This window comes from Halichoerus grypus, chromosome 3 (assembly GCF_964656455.1).
Source record: "Halichoerus grypus chromosome 3, mHalGry1.hap1.1, whole genome shotgun sequence".
Taxonomy (NCBI): domain Eukaryota; kingdom Metazoa; phylum Chordata; class Mammalia; order Carnivora; family Phocidae; genus Halichoerus; species Halichoerus grypus.
Genome location: NC_135714.1, coordinates 205,119,921 through 205,138,628, shown reverse-complemented (window position 1 = coordinate 205,138,628; position 18,708 = coordinate 205,119,921). Strand labels below are relative to the sequence as shown.

General features: G+C 37.2%; 1 protein-coding gene across 2 annotated transcripts in view; it reads right to left on the bottom strand.

Moving 5' to 3' along the window:
• Window positions 1-18,708, bottom strand: part of CSMD1 (CUB and Sushi multiple domains 1) — a 2,059,737-nt gene that overhangs the window by 613,723 nt on the left and 1,427,306 nt on the right. For both annotated transcript variants that reach the window (XM_078069893.1, XM_078069894.1), the window contains exon 8: window positions 11,844-11,931. In XM_078069893.1, coding sequence (XP_077926019.1) covers window positions 11,844-11,931 — 88 coding nt within the window. The remainder of the gene's footprint in view (window positions 1-11,843; window positions 11,932-18,708) is intronic.

The window sequence follows — 18,708 nt, the reverse complement described above, 5'->3', positions numbered from 1 at the left end:
GAATATTAATAACATTGACCTATCACTAGTCATATGTATCAGGTAAAATAGAAAATTCAAATCACCAACATCAAAAATTAGAATTGTGCCATCACTACTGATTTAGAAGACAATAAGGAAAAATTATGAATAACATTTTGACAATAAATTTAACAATTTTTGTGGATAAAAATTGAAATTTCCTTGAAATTTGCCAACTATCAAAGCTACATACTCAAGTAGAGAGAGAACCTGAATTGGCTTGTAAGTGGAAAAAACTTGTAAAAACTTTTCATAAGAAAATTCTAACTCCAGATGGCCTCACTGATAAATCTCTCAAAAATTTAAGAAAGAAATATCAATTCTACACAAACTCTTCCAGGATACTATAGAGGATAGAATATTCCCTAATTAATTTTATTAGACCAACATTACTCTAATAGCAAAACCAGACCAAGTCATAATAAGAAAACACTATAGGCCAGTATCTCTTATAAGAAAACAAGCAAGGGGTGCCTGGGTGGCTCGGTCATTGGGCGTCTGCCTTCGGCTCAGGTCATGATCCCAGGGTCCTGGGATCGAGCCCCGCATCGGGCTCCCTGCTTGGCGGGAAGCCTGCTTCTCCCTTTCCCACTCCCCCTGCTTGTGTTCCCTCTCTCACTGTGTCTCTCTCTGTTAAATAAATAAAATCTTTAAAAAAAAAAGAAAAGAAAACAAGCAAAAATCTAAAAAAAAAAAAAAAATTGAAGCCAACAATATGTAAAAAAGATGATACATCATGACCAATTAATTTATCCCAGAATGCAAGAAAATCAATTAATGTAATTAGTCATATTAATAACTAAACAAACAGAACAGATCATCTCAATAGATCTAGAAAAAGCTTTTGACAAAATCTGTAACAATTTCTGATAAGAACTTACAACAAACTAAAAATAGAAGGGCATTTTCTCAACCTGATAAAAATAATCTATGAAAACCTACAGCTAATATCACTTAATGATGAAAACCAGAATGCTTTCCACCAAAGATCAAGAATGAAGCAAGAATGAGGGTACCTGTCCGGCTCAGTTGGAAGAGCATTCTCTTGATCTCAAGGTCATGAGTTTGAGCCCCACATTGGAGACAGAGATTACTAATAATAAATAAAACTTAAAAAAAAAAAAAAAGAATAAAGCAGGAATGTCTCATGTCTCCCACTTGTATTCAACCTGATAATATAGGTCTTAGCCAGTTCCTTCAGGCAAGGGAATGAAATAAAATATATTCACATTGGAAAGAAAAACATAAAACCATCTTTTTTGGGATGCCTGGGTGGCTCAGTCAGTTAAGCATCTGCCTTCAGCTCAGGTCTGATCCCAGGGTCCTGGGATCAAGTCCCCCAACAGGCTCTTTGCTCAGTGGGGAGCCTGCTTCTCCCTCCCCCCCCCCCGCTCTCTCTCAATCTGACAAATAAATAAATAAAATCTTTTTTAAAAAGTCTTTATTTGTAGTTATCAGGATCATCTAGAGAGGTAGTCCTCTGAGGTGTACAAAAAAATTACTAGAACTGCCTTGTCACAGTTTTGTATATACACACATATGTATGCACATACATATATACCCATAGATGGCAAAAGTATTTACATTTGTATTTAGTCTTTTTTTAAAAGATTTTTTAATTTATTCATTTGAGTGAGAGAAAGAGAGTGAGCAAGAGCATGAGCAGGGGGGAGGATCAGGATCAGATGGAGAAGGAGAAACAGACTCCCTGCTGAGCAAGGAGCCCAATGCTGGAATCCATCCCAGGATCCCAGGATCATGACCTGATCTGAAGGCAGATGCTTAACTGACTGAGCCACTGCCCCTGTATTTAGTCTTATAGGAAGTTTAATCTTTCAAATCATTCTCTCTTATATTATTTGATTGCCATGAACTTGGAGACATGTAAACAATATAGAGATTCTCCAGGAAAATAAGAAATTTGAAAGCCTTGAAGTCTCATCTGAGTTAAGGTACTCCATTTCTTCCTTGGCTTTCCACAAGACACATCAACACAACCTTAGAAGCGAATGTTTATCCCAAAGTTAAACCTCTTCTTCAGAATTAAGGCTGTTGTAAGAATGAGCTGGAGAAAATGCCAGCACATTCGCCTAAGATGCTCATATAATGTTTCATTATTACCCTTAAGCTAAATGGATACTGGCCGTGAATGTTTCTGAATTCCTTGTGAACTTTTGGAGATTAAGAAGTTTCTCTAACTCTCCTTACTATAGGATGCAATTTGAACAATTTGGCATTGTCAGATAGCATTTAATTCACTATGTTTAAAAACACAGGTCTACCAAATAGACCAAAGAAGTTTCTAGATTCCTGTGAAGATTTTCAAGGGTGACAAAGTACTGATGGGCAATCTCCCTCATACACAAAGTGCACTTGAATAATACCTGTTGAGTGCCTGTGTGGCAGGCACTATTTTAGTGACTGAGGAGGCAGACATGACTAAGACACCATTCCTGCACAGAAGCATGAGTCAGATGGGGAAAATGGAGATGTGAACAATAATGAAGATTTGTTGCCATAAAGTCTAATGGAAGGATATGTACGGTTCTTTGGAAGTGAGGCAATGGAGAACATTTTTTTTCATGGGGGAGGGAAAATGGAGGAAGTTGTTTTTGAGATAAAAAAGGATTACCCAGGATAAAAACTCAGTGAATTCTAGCAAGAATGTGTACATTTTGAAAAAAAGAAAAGAATGTGTAAATTTCATTTATTTGCTTCATCTTCAAATGATAAAATTCCTGAATGCCTTCAACTGACTTATTTTATATGATAGTGGAAGTCAACACATGTCTTTATTAGACCACCATAGCAATGGGTACACACCACACCCACTAAAGAAGGCTAACGATTACTCTAACCAAGCCATGCTCTGGATAACTTCCTTGAGTCAAATAAAGGAAGCCAATGGATGGACAGGCAGAGGGAGTGGATACAAAAGATGGAGCCAGCTGGTTGGTGCGATTTGTGCTCTAAAATTCCCCATGGGTTCAGACTGAAGCTCATCACCAGTTAAAACCAGCTTGCATCTTAGCTCATTTTTCACTCTGGCCCTGCCCTGTTTCCTCCATTCTCCTTCTCCAAAGTGCACGTTAAAAAAAAAAAAAAAAACAACACTTGAAAAATATCCTCCTCATCTCAGGCTCTGCTTCAAAGGAACTTGAACTAAAACACCAGCTCCTTAACTATACTCAAACTTTGTATCTTTAACCTGTAAACAATACAGCTTTCTACCCACTTCAAACAGGACAGATACTGCTAGGAAATCAAAAGCATTTTGTTACATTTTCATGGAAAAAATACTATATATAGTATTATATACTATTATATATACATAATCATACCAACTTCATGACAACCAGGCTATAAACAATTTTATTCATTCTCGAGCTTTTTAAAAATTACTATTGCTACTTGTCTTTTTCACTTATATGTGGAATTAAAGAAAAAAGAAGAGACAAAAAAAGACTCTTAAATACAGAGAACTTCAGGTTACCAGAAGGGCGAGGGTGATGAGGAATGAATCAGATAAAGGGTATTAAGAGTACATTCATCTTGATGTGCACTGAGAAATGTATAAAATTTTGAACCACTATATTGTACACTTGAAACTAATATAACACTGTGTGTTAGTTATACATCAAAAAAATTAAAATTAAATAACATTTAAAAAAATGGCCATTGCTACTACAATTACACTGAGTAATATTCGAGTACCAAGGAGAAAGATGGCGGAGGAGTAGGTGACCTAAATTTCGTCTGATCCCAGGAATTCAGCTGGATAGGGATCAGACCATTCTGAACACCTATGAACTCAACAGGAGATCAAAGAAAGGAATAGCACAACTCTCCGAACAGAAAAGAGACCACTTCCTGGAAGGTGGGACGTGTGGAGAAGTGAATCCGAGGCGATATTTGGGAAGATAGACAAAGGGGGCAAGTAATAGAGCAGCGGAGCACAAAATCGGAACTTTTAGAAGTTGGTTCCATTGAGGGATGTCACTCCAGTGGCTAAGCGGGGAGTGGAACCCTTGCAGGACAGTGTGGTCTCAGGACCCTTGGGGTCACAGAGAGACCGGGGGTGCCTAAGTGTGGCAGAGCTCCCAGGTATCGGAGCAGGGAAGCTGGCTGCAGAGACAGAGCCAAGGCATGGGCTCCCAGCTCGGGGTTGCCATAAACCATGATCCGAGGCAGTCGGGCCACTGCTCCTCCAGCAGGGACCCAACAAGCAGCAGATCAGGGGAGACTCCCCTTCCTCCCCTGGGAGGAGCAGCGCAGGATCGCACTGCAGGGATCTGCTGGGTTTGGAGACTCCACACGGGGTTGTGTGCCAGAGATAGACACGTTCGGTCACAGGCCAGGTGAGCACGGAGTGTGGCTGGAGACTGGGGAGATGGGAGTGATTGCTTTTCTCTGGGGCACACTGAGGAGTGGGGCCCCGAGTTCTCGGCTCCCCTGGGATGGAGATTGGGAGGCCGCCATTTTCACTCCCGTCCTCCAAAGCTGTACAGAAAGTTTGCAGGGAACAAAAGCTCAAACCCGAGCAGATTACTTAGCCCAGACCGGGCAAGGGTGGGGCAATTCCGCCTCCGCCAAAGACATTTGGGAACCACGGCAACAGGCCCTTCCCCCAAAAGATCAGCAAGAACAGCCAGCCAAGACCAAGTTTACCCATCAATGAGAACGGCAGAACTCCAGTGTTAGGGGAATTCTGCACATAGAATTCATGGCTTTTTCCCCATGATTCTTTAGTCTTTCAAAGTTAATTTTTTTTACAGTTTCTTCTAACAGACCAAAATATACCCTAAATCTCTAGTGTATGGCTTTTTTCTAGTCTCCTGCCTGATCACATTCTCTCCCTTTTTTTTTTTTTAAACCTCTTCTTTTTTCAACCAAGTTCTTATCAATTCCTTTTTTTTTAATTTTATTTATTTATTTTGTTTTGTTTTGTTTTGTTTGTTTTTAATTTTTTTTAAATTTTTTATTGTTATGTTAATCCCCATACATTACATCATTAGTTTTAGATATAGTGTTCCATGATTCATTGTTTGTGCATAACACCCAGTGCTCCATGCAGAACGTGCCCTCCTCAATACCCATCACCAGGCTAACCCATCCTCCCACCCCCCTATCAATTCCTTTTATAAAATCTTTTATAATTTTCATCTTTACTGTCATATTCAATCTCTTCATTGTATTTACCCTTATTTTTGTACATATATAAGCTTTTCTTTCTTTAAAATTTTGGGAGGCACTTTCTAACAGACCAAAATATGCCCAAAATCTAGTGTGTGGCACTGATCTATGCACCAGCCTGATCATATTTGATCATATTCTATTTTTGTTGTTGTTGTTTGTTTGTTTGTTTTATCTTTTTTTTTTTTACTTTTTTCTTTCTTCCCTTTCTTTTCCCCAGTTTCAGGTCTCTTGTGATTTGTTTAGTGTATATTTTTCTGGGGTCATTGTTACCCTGTTAGCATTTTGTTCTCTCATTCATCTATTCTCCTCTGGACAAAATGGCAAGATGGAAAAAATCACCTCAAAAAAAAAGAACAAGAGGCAATACCGACTGCCAGGGACCTAATCAATAGAGACATTAGTAAGATGTTAGAACTAGGGTTCAGAATGACAATTTTAAAGATACTAGCTGGGCTTGAAAAAAGCATGGAAGATATTAGAGAAACCCTTTCTGGAGAAATAAAGAACTAAAATCTAACCAAGTTGAAATCAAAAAGGCTATTAATGAGGTGCAGTCAAAAATGGAGGCTCTAACTGCTAGGATAAATGAGGCAGAAGAGTGAATAAGTGATATAGAAAACCAAATGATGGAAAATAAAGAAGCTGAGAAAAAAAGAGATAAACAATTACTGGATCATGAAGACAGAATTTGAGAGATAAGTGATACCATAAGACAAAATAATATTAGAATAATTGGGATCCCAGAAGAAGAAGAAAGAGAGAGAGGGGCAGAAGGTATATTGGAGCAAATTATAGCAGAGAACTTGCCTAATTTGGGGAAAGAAACAAGCATCAAAATCCAGGAGACACAGAGAACCCCCCTCAAAATCAATAAAAAATAGGTCAACATCCCGACATCTAATAGTAAAACTTATGAGTCTCAGAGACAAAGAGAAAATCCTGAAAGCAGCTTGAGACAAGAGATCTGTAATCTACAATGGTAGAAACATTAGATTGGCAACAGACCTATCCATGGAGACCTGGCAGGCCAGAAAGGACTGGCATGATATATTCAGTGCACTAAATGAGAAAAATATGCAACCAAGAATACGATATCCACCTAGTCTGTCATTGAAAATAGAAGGAGAGATAAAAAGCTTCCAGGACAAACAAAAACGAGAAGAATTTGTGAACACGAAACCAGCCCTACAAAAAATATTGAAAGGGGTCCTCTAAGCAAAGAGACAGCCTAAAAGTAACATAGACCAGAAAGGAACACAGACAATATACAGTAACATTCACCTTACAAGCAATACGATGGCACTAAATTCATATCTTTCAATAGTTACCCTGAATGTAAATGGGCTAAATGCCCCAATCAAAAGACACAGGCTATCAGATTGGATTAAAAAACAAGACCCATCGATATGCTGTCTGCAAGAGACTCATTTTAGACCCAAAGACACCCCCAGATTGAAAGTGAGGGGGTGGAAAACAATTTACCATGCTAATGGACACCAAAAGAAAGCTGGGGTGGCAATCCTTATATCAGACAAATTAGATTTTAAACCAAAGACTATAATAAGAGATGAGAAAGGACACTATGTCATACTTAAAGGGTCTATCCAACAAGAAGATATAAAAATTGTAAATATCTATGCCCCTAACATGGGAGCAGCCAATTATATAAGCCAATTAATAACAAAAGCAAAGAAACACATCAACAATAATAGTGGGGGACTTTAACACCCCTCTTACTGAAATGGACAGATCATCTAAGCAAAAGATCAACAAGGAAATAAAGACTTTAAATGACACAGTGGACAAGATGGACTTCATAGATATATTCAGAACATTCCATCCCAAAGCAAGAGAATACACATTCTTCTCTAGTGCCTATGGAACATTCTCCAGAATAGATCATGTCCTAGGTCACAAATCAGGTCTCAACCAGTACCAAAAGATTGGGATCATTCCCTGCATATTTTTGGACGACAATGCTTTGAAACTCAAACTCGATCACAAGAGGAAAGTCAGAAAGAACTCAAATACATGAAGGCTAAAGAGCATCCTACTAAAGAATGAATGGGTCAACCAGGAAATTAAAGAAGAATTTAAAAAATTCATGGAAACCAGTGAAAATGAAAACACAACTGTTCAAAATCCTTGGGATGCAGCAAAGGTGGTCCTAAGAGGAAAGTATATAGCAATACAAGCCTTTCTCAAGAAACAAGAAGGTCTCAAATACACAACCTAACTCTACACCTAAAGGAGCTGGAGAAAGAACAGCAAATAAAGCCTAAACCCAGCAGGAGAAGAGAAATAATAAAGATCAGAGCAGAAATCAATGAAATAGAAACCACAAGAACAATAGAACTGATCAACAAAACCAGGAGCTTGTTCTTTGAAAGAATTGATAAACCCCCAGCCAGACTTATCAAAAAGAAAAGAGAAATGACCCAAATAAATAAAAATCTGAATGAGAGAAGAGAGATCACAACCAACACTAAAGAAATACAAACAATTGTAAGAACATATTATGAGCAACTCTATGCCAGCAAATTAGATAATCTGGAAGAAATGGCTGTATTCCTAGAGATGTATTAACTACCCAAACTGTACCAGGAAGAAATAGATAACCTGAACAAACCTATAACCACTAAGGAAATTGAAGCAGGAATCAAAAATCTCCCAAGAAACAAAAGCCCAGGGCCAGATGGCTTCCCAGGGGAATTCTCCCAAACATTTAAAGAAGAATTAATACTTATTCTTCTGAAACTGTTCCAAAAAAAAGGAAATGGAAGGAAAACTTCCAAACTCGTTTTATGAGGCCACCATTACCTTGATCCCAAAACCAGACAAAGACCCCATCAAAAAGGAGAATTACAGACCAATATCCTTGATGAACATGGATGCAAATATTCTCACCAAAATACTAGCCAATATGATCCAACAGTACATTAAAAGGATTATTCACCATGACAAAGTGGGATTTATTTTTGGGCTGCAAGGCTGGTTAAATATCCTCAAATCAATCAATGTGATACAATACATTAATAAAAGAAAGAACAAAAACCATATGATCCTCTCAATAGATTAAGGAAAAACATTTGACAAAGTACAGAATCCTTTCTTGATTAAAACTTTTCAGAGTGTAGGGATAGAGGGTACATACCTCAATATCATAAAAGCCATCTATGAAAAACCTACAGCGAATATCATTCTCAATGGGGAAAAACTGAGAGCTTTCCCCCTAAGGTCAGGAACACGGCAGGGATGTCCATTATCACCACTGCTATTCAACATAGTACTAGAAGTCCTAGCCTCAGCAATCAGACAACAAAAAGAAATCAAAGGCATCCAAATTGGCAAAGAAGAAGTCAACTCTCACTCTTTGCAGATGATATGATATTTCATGTGGAAAACCCAAAAGACTCCACCCCAAAACTGCTAGAACTCATACAGGAATTCAGTAAAGTGGCAGGATATAAAATTAATGGACAGAAATCAGCGGCATTCCTATACGCCAAAAAAAAGACAGAAGAAAGAGAAGTTAATGAGTCAATCCCATGTATAATTGCACCCAAAACCATAAGATACCTAGGAATAAATCTAACCAAAGAGGCAAAGAATCTGTACTCAGAAAACTATAAAATACTCATGAAAGAAATTGAGGAAGACACAAAGAAATGGAAAAACGTTCCATGCTCATGGATTGGAAGAACAAATATTGGGAAGATGTCAATCCTACCTAGAGCAATCTACACATTCAATGCAATCCCCATCAAAATACCATCCACTTTTTTCAAAGAAATGGAACAAATAATCCTAAAATTTGTATGGAACCAGAAAAGACCCCGAATAGCCAGAGGAATATTGAAAAAGAGAAGCAAAGCTGGCGGCATCACAATTCAGGACTTCCAGCTCTATTACAAAGGTGTCATCATCAAGACAGTATGGTACTGGCACAAAAACAGACACATGATCAATGGAACAGAATAGAGAGCCCAGAAATGGACTCTCAACTCTATGGTCAACTAATCTTTGACAAAGCAGGAAAGAATGTCCAATGGAAAAAAGACAGTCTCTTCAACAAATGGTGTTGGGAAAATTAGACAGCCACATGCAGAAGAATGAAACTGGACCATTTCCTTACACCACACACAAAAATAGACACAAAATGGTTGAAAGACCTAAATGTGAGACAGGAATCCATCAAAATCCTTGAGGAGAACACAGGCCACAACCTCTTTGACCTCAGCCGCAGCAACTTCTTCCTAGAAACATTGCCAAAGGCAAAGGAAGCAAGGGCAAAAATGAACTATTGGGACCTCATCAAGATTAAAAGCTTTTGCACAGCAAAAGAAACAGTCCACAAAACCAAAAGACAAATGACAGAATGGGAGAATATATTTGCAAATGACATATCAGATAAAGGGCAAGTATCCAAAATCTATAAAGAACTTCTCAAACTCAACCCCCAAAGAACAAATGATCCAATCAAGAAATGGGCAGAAGACATGAACAGATATTTTTCCAAAGAAGACATCCAAATGGCCAACAGACACATGAAAAAGTGCTCAACATCACTCGGCATCAGGGAAATCCAAATCCAAACCTCAGTGAGATACCACCTCACACCAGTCAGAATGGGTAAAATTAACAAGTCAGGAAACGACAGATGCTGGCAGGGATGGGGAGAAAGGGGAACCCTCCTACACTGTTGGTGGGAATGCAAGCTGGTGCAGCCACTCTGGAAAGCAGTATGGAGGTTCCTCAAAAAGTTGAAAATAGAGCTACCATATGACCCAGCAATTGCACTACTGGGTATTTATCCCAAAGATACAAATGTAGGGATCTGAAGAGGTACATGCACCCCGATATTTATAGCAGCAATGTCCACAGTAGCCAAACTATGGAAAGAGCCAAGATGTTCATCGACCGATGAATGGATAAAGAAGAGGTGGTATATCTATACAATGGAATATTATGCAGCCATCAAAATGAATGAAATCTTGCCATTTGCAACACGTGGATGGAAGTGGAAGGTATTATGCTGAGTGAAATAAATCAATCAGAGAAAGACAAGTATCATATGATCTCACTGATATGAGGAATTCTTAATCTAAGGACACAAACTGAGGGTTGCTGGAGTGGTGGGGGTTGGGAGGGGTGGCTGGGTGATAGACATTGGGTAGCGTATGTGCTATGGTGAGCGCTGGGAATTGTGTAAGACTGTTGTATCACAGACCTGTACCTCTGAAACAAATAATACATTATATGTTAAAAAAAAGAAGATAGTAGGAAGGGAAAAATGAATTGGGGGAAATCGGAGGGGGAGATGAACCATGAGAGATTATGGACTCTGAGAAACAAACTGAGGGTTCTAGAGGGGAGGGGCTTGGGAGGATGGGTTAGATGGGTTAGCCTGGTGATGGGTATTAAAGAGGGCACGTTCTGCATGGAGCACTGGGTGTTATATGCAAACAATGAATCATGGAACACTACATCAAAAAATAATGATGTAATGTATGGAGATTAACATAACATAATAAAATTAAAAAAAAAACATTACACTGAGTAATACTCCTTCTTCCTTCTTTGGTGGTATAACTACTCTCTTTTTTTAAAGATTTATTTATTTATTTGAGAGAGAGAGAGAGAGAGAGAATATGCAGGAGGTGCAGAGGGAGAGGGAGAGAGAATCTCAAGCAGACTCTGTGCTGAGCCTGGAGCCCATCTTGGGGCTCGATTTCACGACCTGGAGATCATGACCTAAGCTGAGACCGTGAGTCAGACGCTTAACCAACTGAGCCTCCCAGGATCCCCTATAACTATATTTTCAGTTTCAGCTCATTTTACTAGCCAAAACTCTCTATACCTATCTTTATTGTTTTCCTTCTAAAAATGGTTAGATTTTTAAGGGAGGAAAACATTTCCCTTACTCCCCTTTATTCTTTATTTTGAAGCTTACTCTCAATATGGGAATCTACCTTGTAAGTTGGCAAAAGTTTCTTGAACTAATGGAAAGGAATTAAAAAATCCAAAGACGTGATATATATATAATCATTATATATATATAAATGATAATATAATTATAATGCACTTTTATAATCACCACTACATTAATACTGCCACAATGGGAAAGCAGTCTCTAGCCCCTCACAGTCCTAGTAAAATAAATCATAACATTTTCTGAAATAAATTGCATTGACTGCCGCTTATATTCATTATTCTAAAAGTTGAATGAAATAATTGTGAGGTTATAGGTAAATTTTTGCGCCATCTATTTTTTAAACATCAACCAAACTGCATTAGAATATGGGAAAGGTAATTAAAAACAGAAGAAAAAAATTCTGGAGACAAATTTTGATCATATACATTTAGGGTTAAATTTTTAGTACTGATTCATATAGTGAAAAGCATCCACTCTATAGCATGTGGAAGTTTTCAACACAGTATGTCTTAGAGTTTTACAGATAATATAGCTTCATAATAATTGAGAAGTTGTATCTTTAATTCAAAAGGACATAATAGTTAAGGATAAGAAATAGAAATTATATATACATATATATGTGTGTATGTATGTGTGTGTGTGTGTGTGTTTGAAAATAACATGCTTTTCAAATAACCCGTATATCTCCTACCTGAAGTCGGAACCTGCTCTTCTACCATTTTCTGGAATCCCAGGATCCGGACACATGTCAGAAACCAATGCAACACCTCCTTGACTCACTATAATAGAGAGAAACATTCTTGTAAGTATGTGTAGCTCTTGGGGAAATCATCAGAGATTAAATTTATGTTAGGCAGTCTTGGTTCTTAAATTACAATAACTTAAAATGTGATTTACTTAGAATTAAGACACTTTAGCTATATTAAAATAAATCTTTATGTCTGAAAAACAAAGACTTCTTATCCAGTGAAAGGAGGCCAACATTCTTTAGTTTGAACCCTTCTTCTATTGAAGTGGTCAAAATTTAGTTTTAAAAAATATATTTGCTCATATGGACAACTTTATGACAGGTTTCAACTAATAGCATGATGGGAAAAAAAAGAGCAGAATGGTGAAAATGTCAAAGTTTATACAGAAGAAAGCCTTCATCCACTATCCATGGATGAAGTGAAGAAACAAATTATCTGTTAATACCTATACAAAAGACACCTTAGATAAAACTATCTTTTATGTTTTCAACATTGAACATGTTTATCATTGAACTAAAAAAAAAAAGAAAAAGTACTGTTTTTTTATAGACATGCTGCTTTATTTCCTGTATCTGTTCCATGAAGAGCATTTCCTCCTGTTGGGATGATGTACAATCACAGTACAACAGTGATTTTAAAGTACTCACTTGCTCACTGGATAGGATAACTGCCACTCAAACACCCGCCAACCCTATTTAAGCTGTCTAACCCAATCAAGGCAATTCCTTCTTTCATTCCAGAAATTAACTCAACCGTGGGCTTGTGACCCAATTCCATTCACTGAGACATGAGGGGAAGTCTGTAGCCATGCCACTGGGAAGATATTCCAGTGAGACAATAGAAACCATCTCTTTTTTTTTTTTTTACTTGAAATTTACTGTGTCTGGATTTTGAATGTGGAACTTTTGGTACCATTTTGCTATGGTCCAAGGATGGGAGCAATAGTATGGATAGGATAGAAGATATATAGCAAGAATCAGGACACTTGATGTCATAGTCGAGGCAGAAAATTTACCAATTCAGGAAATTACCCTATCTCAACATTCTGTTGGATAATTCATGTTTCCTACAGCTTAAGCCCATTTGAATAGATGATTTTATTATCTGCATATGTATATGCAGATAATAGATATATTTATATATCTATAATACATATGATATATAAATAATACTATTGTGTGTATATATATATATATATATATATATATATATATATATATTTCCCCACATATCTTTTAAATGATTCCATGAGAAAAAAAAAATATATATGGGTAGATATTGAAATCCTTAAGCATTTTATTAAAACTATACATAAAAGAGTGACGATAATTATACCAAGATTCAGTTTGCCTTGCTAAGTTAGGATGAAATTGGGATATGGACATAATCCCACATTAACTACAAATCTTTCTAGAATATATTAAATAAGTGTATTCTTAGGAAGCACTACATCATTCCAAATTAGTTCATCTATATTCCTTACAGGTTTTAATTGAGATTTTTATATCATCTAAAAATTATTTAGCAGTATGGTGTGAGAAATGGATTCAACTCTAAAAGTTTCTTTCCTAAACACTTGTTTTTCTCATTATCATTTAAAAACAATCCAGCACATAGGGCAGTGACATCAGTAAATGGTGGAATAGAAAGCTCCAGGCCCTCATTCCCCCCATGGAAACACCAAATAAAAAACACAGATGGAATGAAATAACTTTGTAGGAGCTCTGGAGACCAGTCAGAGGTTGATGGCAGCCAAGTGAATGTCCAGTGAAGAAAAAGCCATTCATAATGGTAGGAGAGTTCATGAGAGTTTAACTTACCCTTACCCCCTACCTTCCCTGACATGGCACAGTGGCCTCATTCCTGGTTCCCTCGCTGAGGACGAAGAAGCAAAGAGAAACTTGTTTGCAATATTCTGGCCTGTGGGCTGCATGAGAGACTTTTTTTTTTTTTCTTGCCTGTCCGGGAACTCATATGGGGAATGGCAGTCAGAAGCCATGGAAGGCACTGGTGGCCCTGCTACATTTAGAAAGTGCACAGGGACTGCAGCTATGCAGGCACCTGGGGCCAAGAAATTACAGGCAGAAGAATGTAACAGAATAGCTAAGATCCTGAGGAGCTGGAGTGAGGCTTTTTGGGGAAGTAAGATATTTTATTTTTTTTTAATATTTTATTTATTTATTTGACAGAAAGAGACACAGTGAGAGAGGGAACACAAGCAGGGGGAGTAGGAGTGGGAGAAGCAGGCTTCCCGCGGAGCAGGGAGCCCAATGCGGGGCTCGATCCCAGGACCCTGGGATCATGACCTGAGCCAAAGGCAGACACTTAACGACTGAGCCACCCAGGCGCCCCAGGGGAAGTAAGATATTTTAAAGCATCTGGATGGGGAGGCTGGAAAAGCACACACACAGACCTAGATAGGACAAATTCCCATGCAAGACTGAGAAGACTTTAAGTCTTCATGCTAGGCTAACCTTAAGGGTCAGGGGATCACTAATTTTTAAAGGTCTTCCACAATATTCTGCAAAAACTGGGAAAGGTAGGTGTTTCTTCCCAATGCAGTTTTTCACAAAGATCACAAGGCATTCAAAATGTTGAAAAATGTTGCCCAATTCAAAGGAATAAAATTAATTGCCAGAAATAGTCCCTGAAGGAACACATGCATCAGATTTACTAGAAAAAGACATTAAAACAACTGTCTTAAGTATGAATTTGAATAATGTCTGAACATTTCTCAAATTTGAGGAAAGACATAAATATACAAATCCTAGGAGATACACAAATTCCAAGTAGGACAAAATCAAAGCCACTCACAATGAGACACATAATCCAACTGTCAGAAGACAAAGACAAAGAAAGAATCTTGAAAGCAGAAAGAGAAAAGCATCTCATCACCATGAGGCCCCCAATGAAACCATTAGGTTTCTCAGCAGAAAACTGGTGGGACAAAAGGCAGTAACGGGAAATATTTAAGTGCTGAAAGAAAAAAAAAAATGCTATTTACAGAGAAGTCTATGTCCAGCAAAACTTTCTCCAATAATGAAGGAAAAAATAAGACACTACCAGACCAAAAAACAAACAAAAACAAGCAAAAAACAAAACAAAACACAAAACAAAACAAAACAAAACACAACTAAACAAGCAAAGAGGATTCATTACAAATAGACCTGCCCTATAAGAAACGTTAAAGGGAGTCCTTCATATAGAAATGAAAGGACAATAGACAATAACTCAAAACAATATGAAAACACAAAGTTCTCTTATAAAGGTAAATATAGAGAGAAATATTTTCAAAATCCACTATTCTGTCATTTTGATTCACAGCTCCATTTTAAAAATCCTCTACATGATTTAAAAGAAAAATGCATAAAATATTATAAATATGCATTAATAAGTACACAGTACACAATGATATAATTTGTGACATCAGTAGCACAAAGTGGTGGTGAAGGAACTGTGAGGGAATACAGCTTTGTATGTGATTGAAGTTAAGTTTGTATCAGCTTAAGATAGATTGTTTGAACTTTAGGATCTTATGTATAATCTTCATGGCAACCATAAAGAAGATATCTATAGAATATGCACAAAAGGAAATGAGAAAGGAATCCTAATAGGTCAGAAGAAAAATTAACTAAACACAAAGAAGATAGTAATGGGAGAAACGACAGACAAAAGAGCTATAAGGCAGACAGGAAACAAATAAATGTGGTAAAAATAAGTGCCTTCCAATCAGTACTTTCTTTAAATGTAAATGGAATCAACTCCATGTATGGGTTGAATTGTTTCCCCTCAAAATTCATATGTTGAAACCCTAACCCCCATTCCTCAGCATGTGACCGCATTTGGTGATAGGGTTTTTGAAGAGGGGATTAATTTAGAAGGAAGTCATTAGGGTGTGTCTATTCCAATATGAGTGATGTCCTCATAAATGGAGGATTAGTACACAGATAAACACAGAGGCAAGACCATGTGAAGACATGTGGGAAAGACAACCATCTACAAGTCAAGGAGAGAGCCCTCAGATGAAACTGCCTGCCAACACCTTGATCTTAACTTCCTGCCTCCAGAATTCTGAGGAAATAAATTTCTGTTGGTTAAGTCACTCAATTTGTTATGGCAGCTCTAGCAGACTAATATACTCCTCAATTAAAAGACATAGATTGGCAGAATGTATAAACAACAACAAACCAGGATACAACTATATGCTGTCTACAAGAGACTCACTTTCTATCTAAGGACATGCAGAGGTTGGTGGTCAAGAGTTGTCAAATTCGCAGAGCCAGAATGTAGAATGGTAGTTTCCCAAAGCATGGGGAGAAAGACCTGGGGAATTATTATTTAACATGTATAGAATTTCAGTAGGGAAGCTACAGTTTTTCTGGAGATGGATGGTGGTGACAGATGGGCAACAATATGAATGTACTTAAAGCCACAAAATCATATACAAAAAAATGGTTAAAATGGTAAATTTTATGTTATTTGTATATTACCACTGTGGTGTGTTTATGTGTGTGTATCCCAACAAGTTATAAATCTGTGACATATCAGCAAATTAAATTCTACTAATCTGATAGTTCTAGAACAGTCCCCCTTATCCACATTTTCACTTTTTGTGGTTTCAGTTACTTGGGGTCAACCACGGTCCAAAAGCAGATGATTTAAATCCTAGGCTAAGTCACAACACCTGTGACGTTCACCTCACTGCATCTCAGCAGGCAGGCATTTTATCATCTCACATCATCACCAGAAGAAGAAGGTGAGTGCAGGACAATAAAGTATTTTGCAAGAGAGAGAGAGAGAGAGAGAGACGATATTCACATAGCTTTCATTAGAGAATATTGTTATAATTGGTCTATTTTATTAGTAGTAATTGTTGTTAGTCTGTCACTGTGCCTAAATTTATAAAATTAAATTTTATCATAGCTGTGTAGGTTTAGTGCATATGGGGTCCCATACCGTCCGATGTTTCGGGCATCTGCTGGGAGCCTGGGAATGTATCCCTTACGGAGAAGGGAGGATGGATGAACTACTTTTATCCCCAAACCCATGGTTTCATAGTCTATACCATGTGTTAGGACAGAGTTCTCAATCAGTAGGCAGTGGTCTCCTAATCAGTCTCTAAAATTTATTTCCCAAAGAGGTTCTAGTTTTAACGACCTCAAACCCCAATGCAGAATATTACTTGTGCCCTGTTTTTCCTGTCATCATCACTTAGATGGATACCCCCAAGTACAATAGTCATTGCCTTGTCACACGAAAACACCCTCATCAAGGTTAATGGCCATCGCTGCTTTTATCAGAAGCCGTCTGCTGTAGTGTGGCTCTTACTTCACTATTCTACAATAACAAAGTGCTCTAAAACACAGCATAAAGCCTTAAAAAAAGGTCTACTTCTATGTCCCCTTTTTTGTTTTTTTTCTTCCATGGAATAGTAATAAAAAGAAATGAGAGAAATTGGAAGTACCCATCCAAGTCAGATCAAAACACTCTGGGTCTTTTTTAAAGATAATGTCAAAGTCGCTTATTTATTCCAGAAAGGTTACTTACTTGGAATTCTGTGAGAGCACAGAATGAATTAGACAAGCCTGAATGGCTTGCAGATGGCAGAAGATAACAGAAAAGTGATGAGAGACTAAACATAAAATATGGCTGGTTTTCCGAAACAGAGATAGGCTTTTAATGGGATAATGACGGCAAAGACATGGTGACAGGCAGGTTATGTACAAGTAAACAATAAGCTCCATAAATCCCAACTACCTATCCCATCAACATCATGACCAATTAATTTCTCTAAAAACTGAAGCTTTAAAGCTGCAAAGAGTCATGGAGCTCAATCTGCTTCAAGCTGGATCCCCAGTGCCTCAGAGAAATGTTTTCAAAAGAGAGGAATTCCTCAGCTTAATACCATTTTAACTCCATTTTGTCAAATTACATCTTTTCCAATCTCGTGGGACACATGCCATAGATATTAATAAATATATTAAACTTTAGTCAAAACCTTGCAGATAAAAATCAAAACTGGAAATATCCAAAGGGTATTAACTAATACTAAAGCAAGATGTAAAACTATGCAAATGGATGAACGGATACAAATTAGACAGTTTCTAAAAGACTTTAATTAATTGTGATTTTAAATGTGTGAATTATATTAATGTATATATATTTAAATGCCTTTTTCAAAGTCTCTTGATTCACAATATCAAGATTCCCATGAGGAATGTTTAGCAGGATGAAGATGCTTCTCTCATCAAATTATCCCACTTCTTGAGGGCATGCGTTGTGATTGTCAATTAAAATTCAACATTAATCTATTTGCAGCAAACTGTACGGCTAGACCAATGCTATAGAGAAAGAAGCAACTAATACAAAAGAAGTATAAACAAATACCTCTATGATAAAGGAGATTATACACAAATCAGTGGAGACAAGAATTACAATTAGTGAAATAATTAGAAATAGTTAAAAACACTAAGAATCATAATTATAATAATGATGATGATTTAAATATATAATATCAGCTAGAAATTTCCAAGTGTCATTTACATATTTTTTTAGACTGAATCCATACAACCATTCTGTGAGGTGATAATAGTAAACCTGTGCTAAAGGAAAGAAAACTAGGGGCAGAGTCATGACCCTATGGATTGAAAAATCCAGGTTCCTTTCCCTACATTTGCTGCAATAAGCAATGAGACACTGTATATTCAAGAGCTTTGTACCTTAAAGTGAGCCCTTTAAAAAAAAATTTTTTTAAAGTATTAATAATAAAATTCCATTTATAATGAAAAGACACTAAGTACCAAAGGG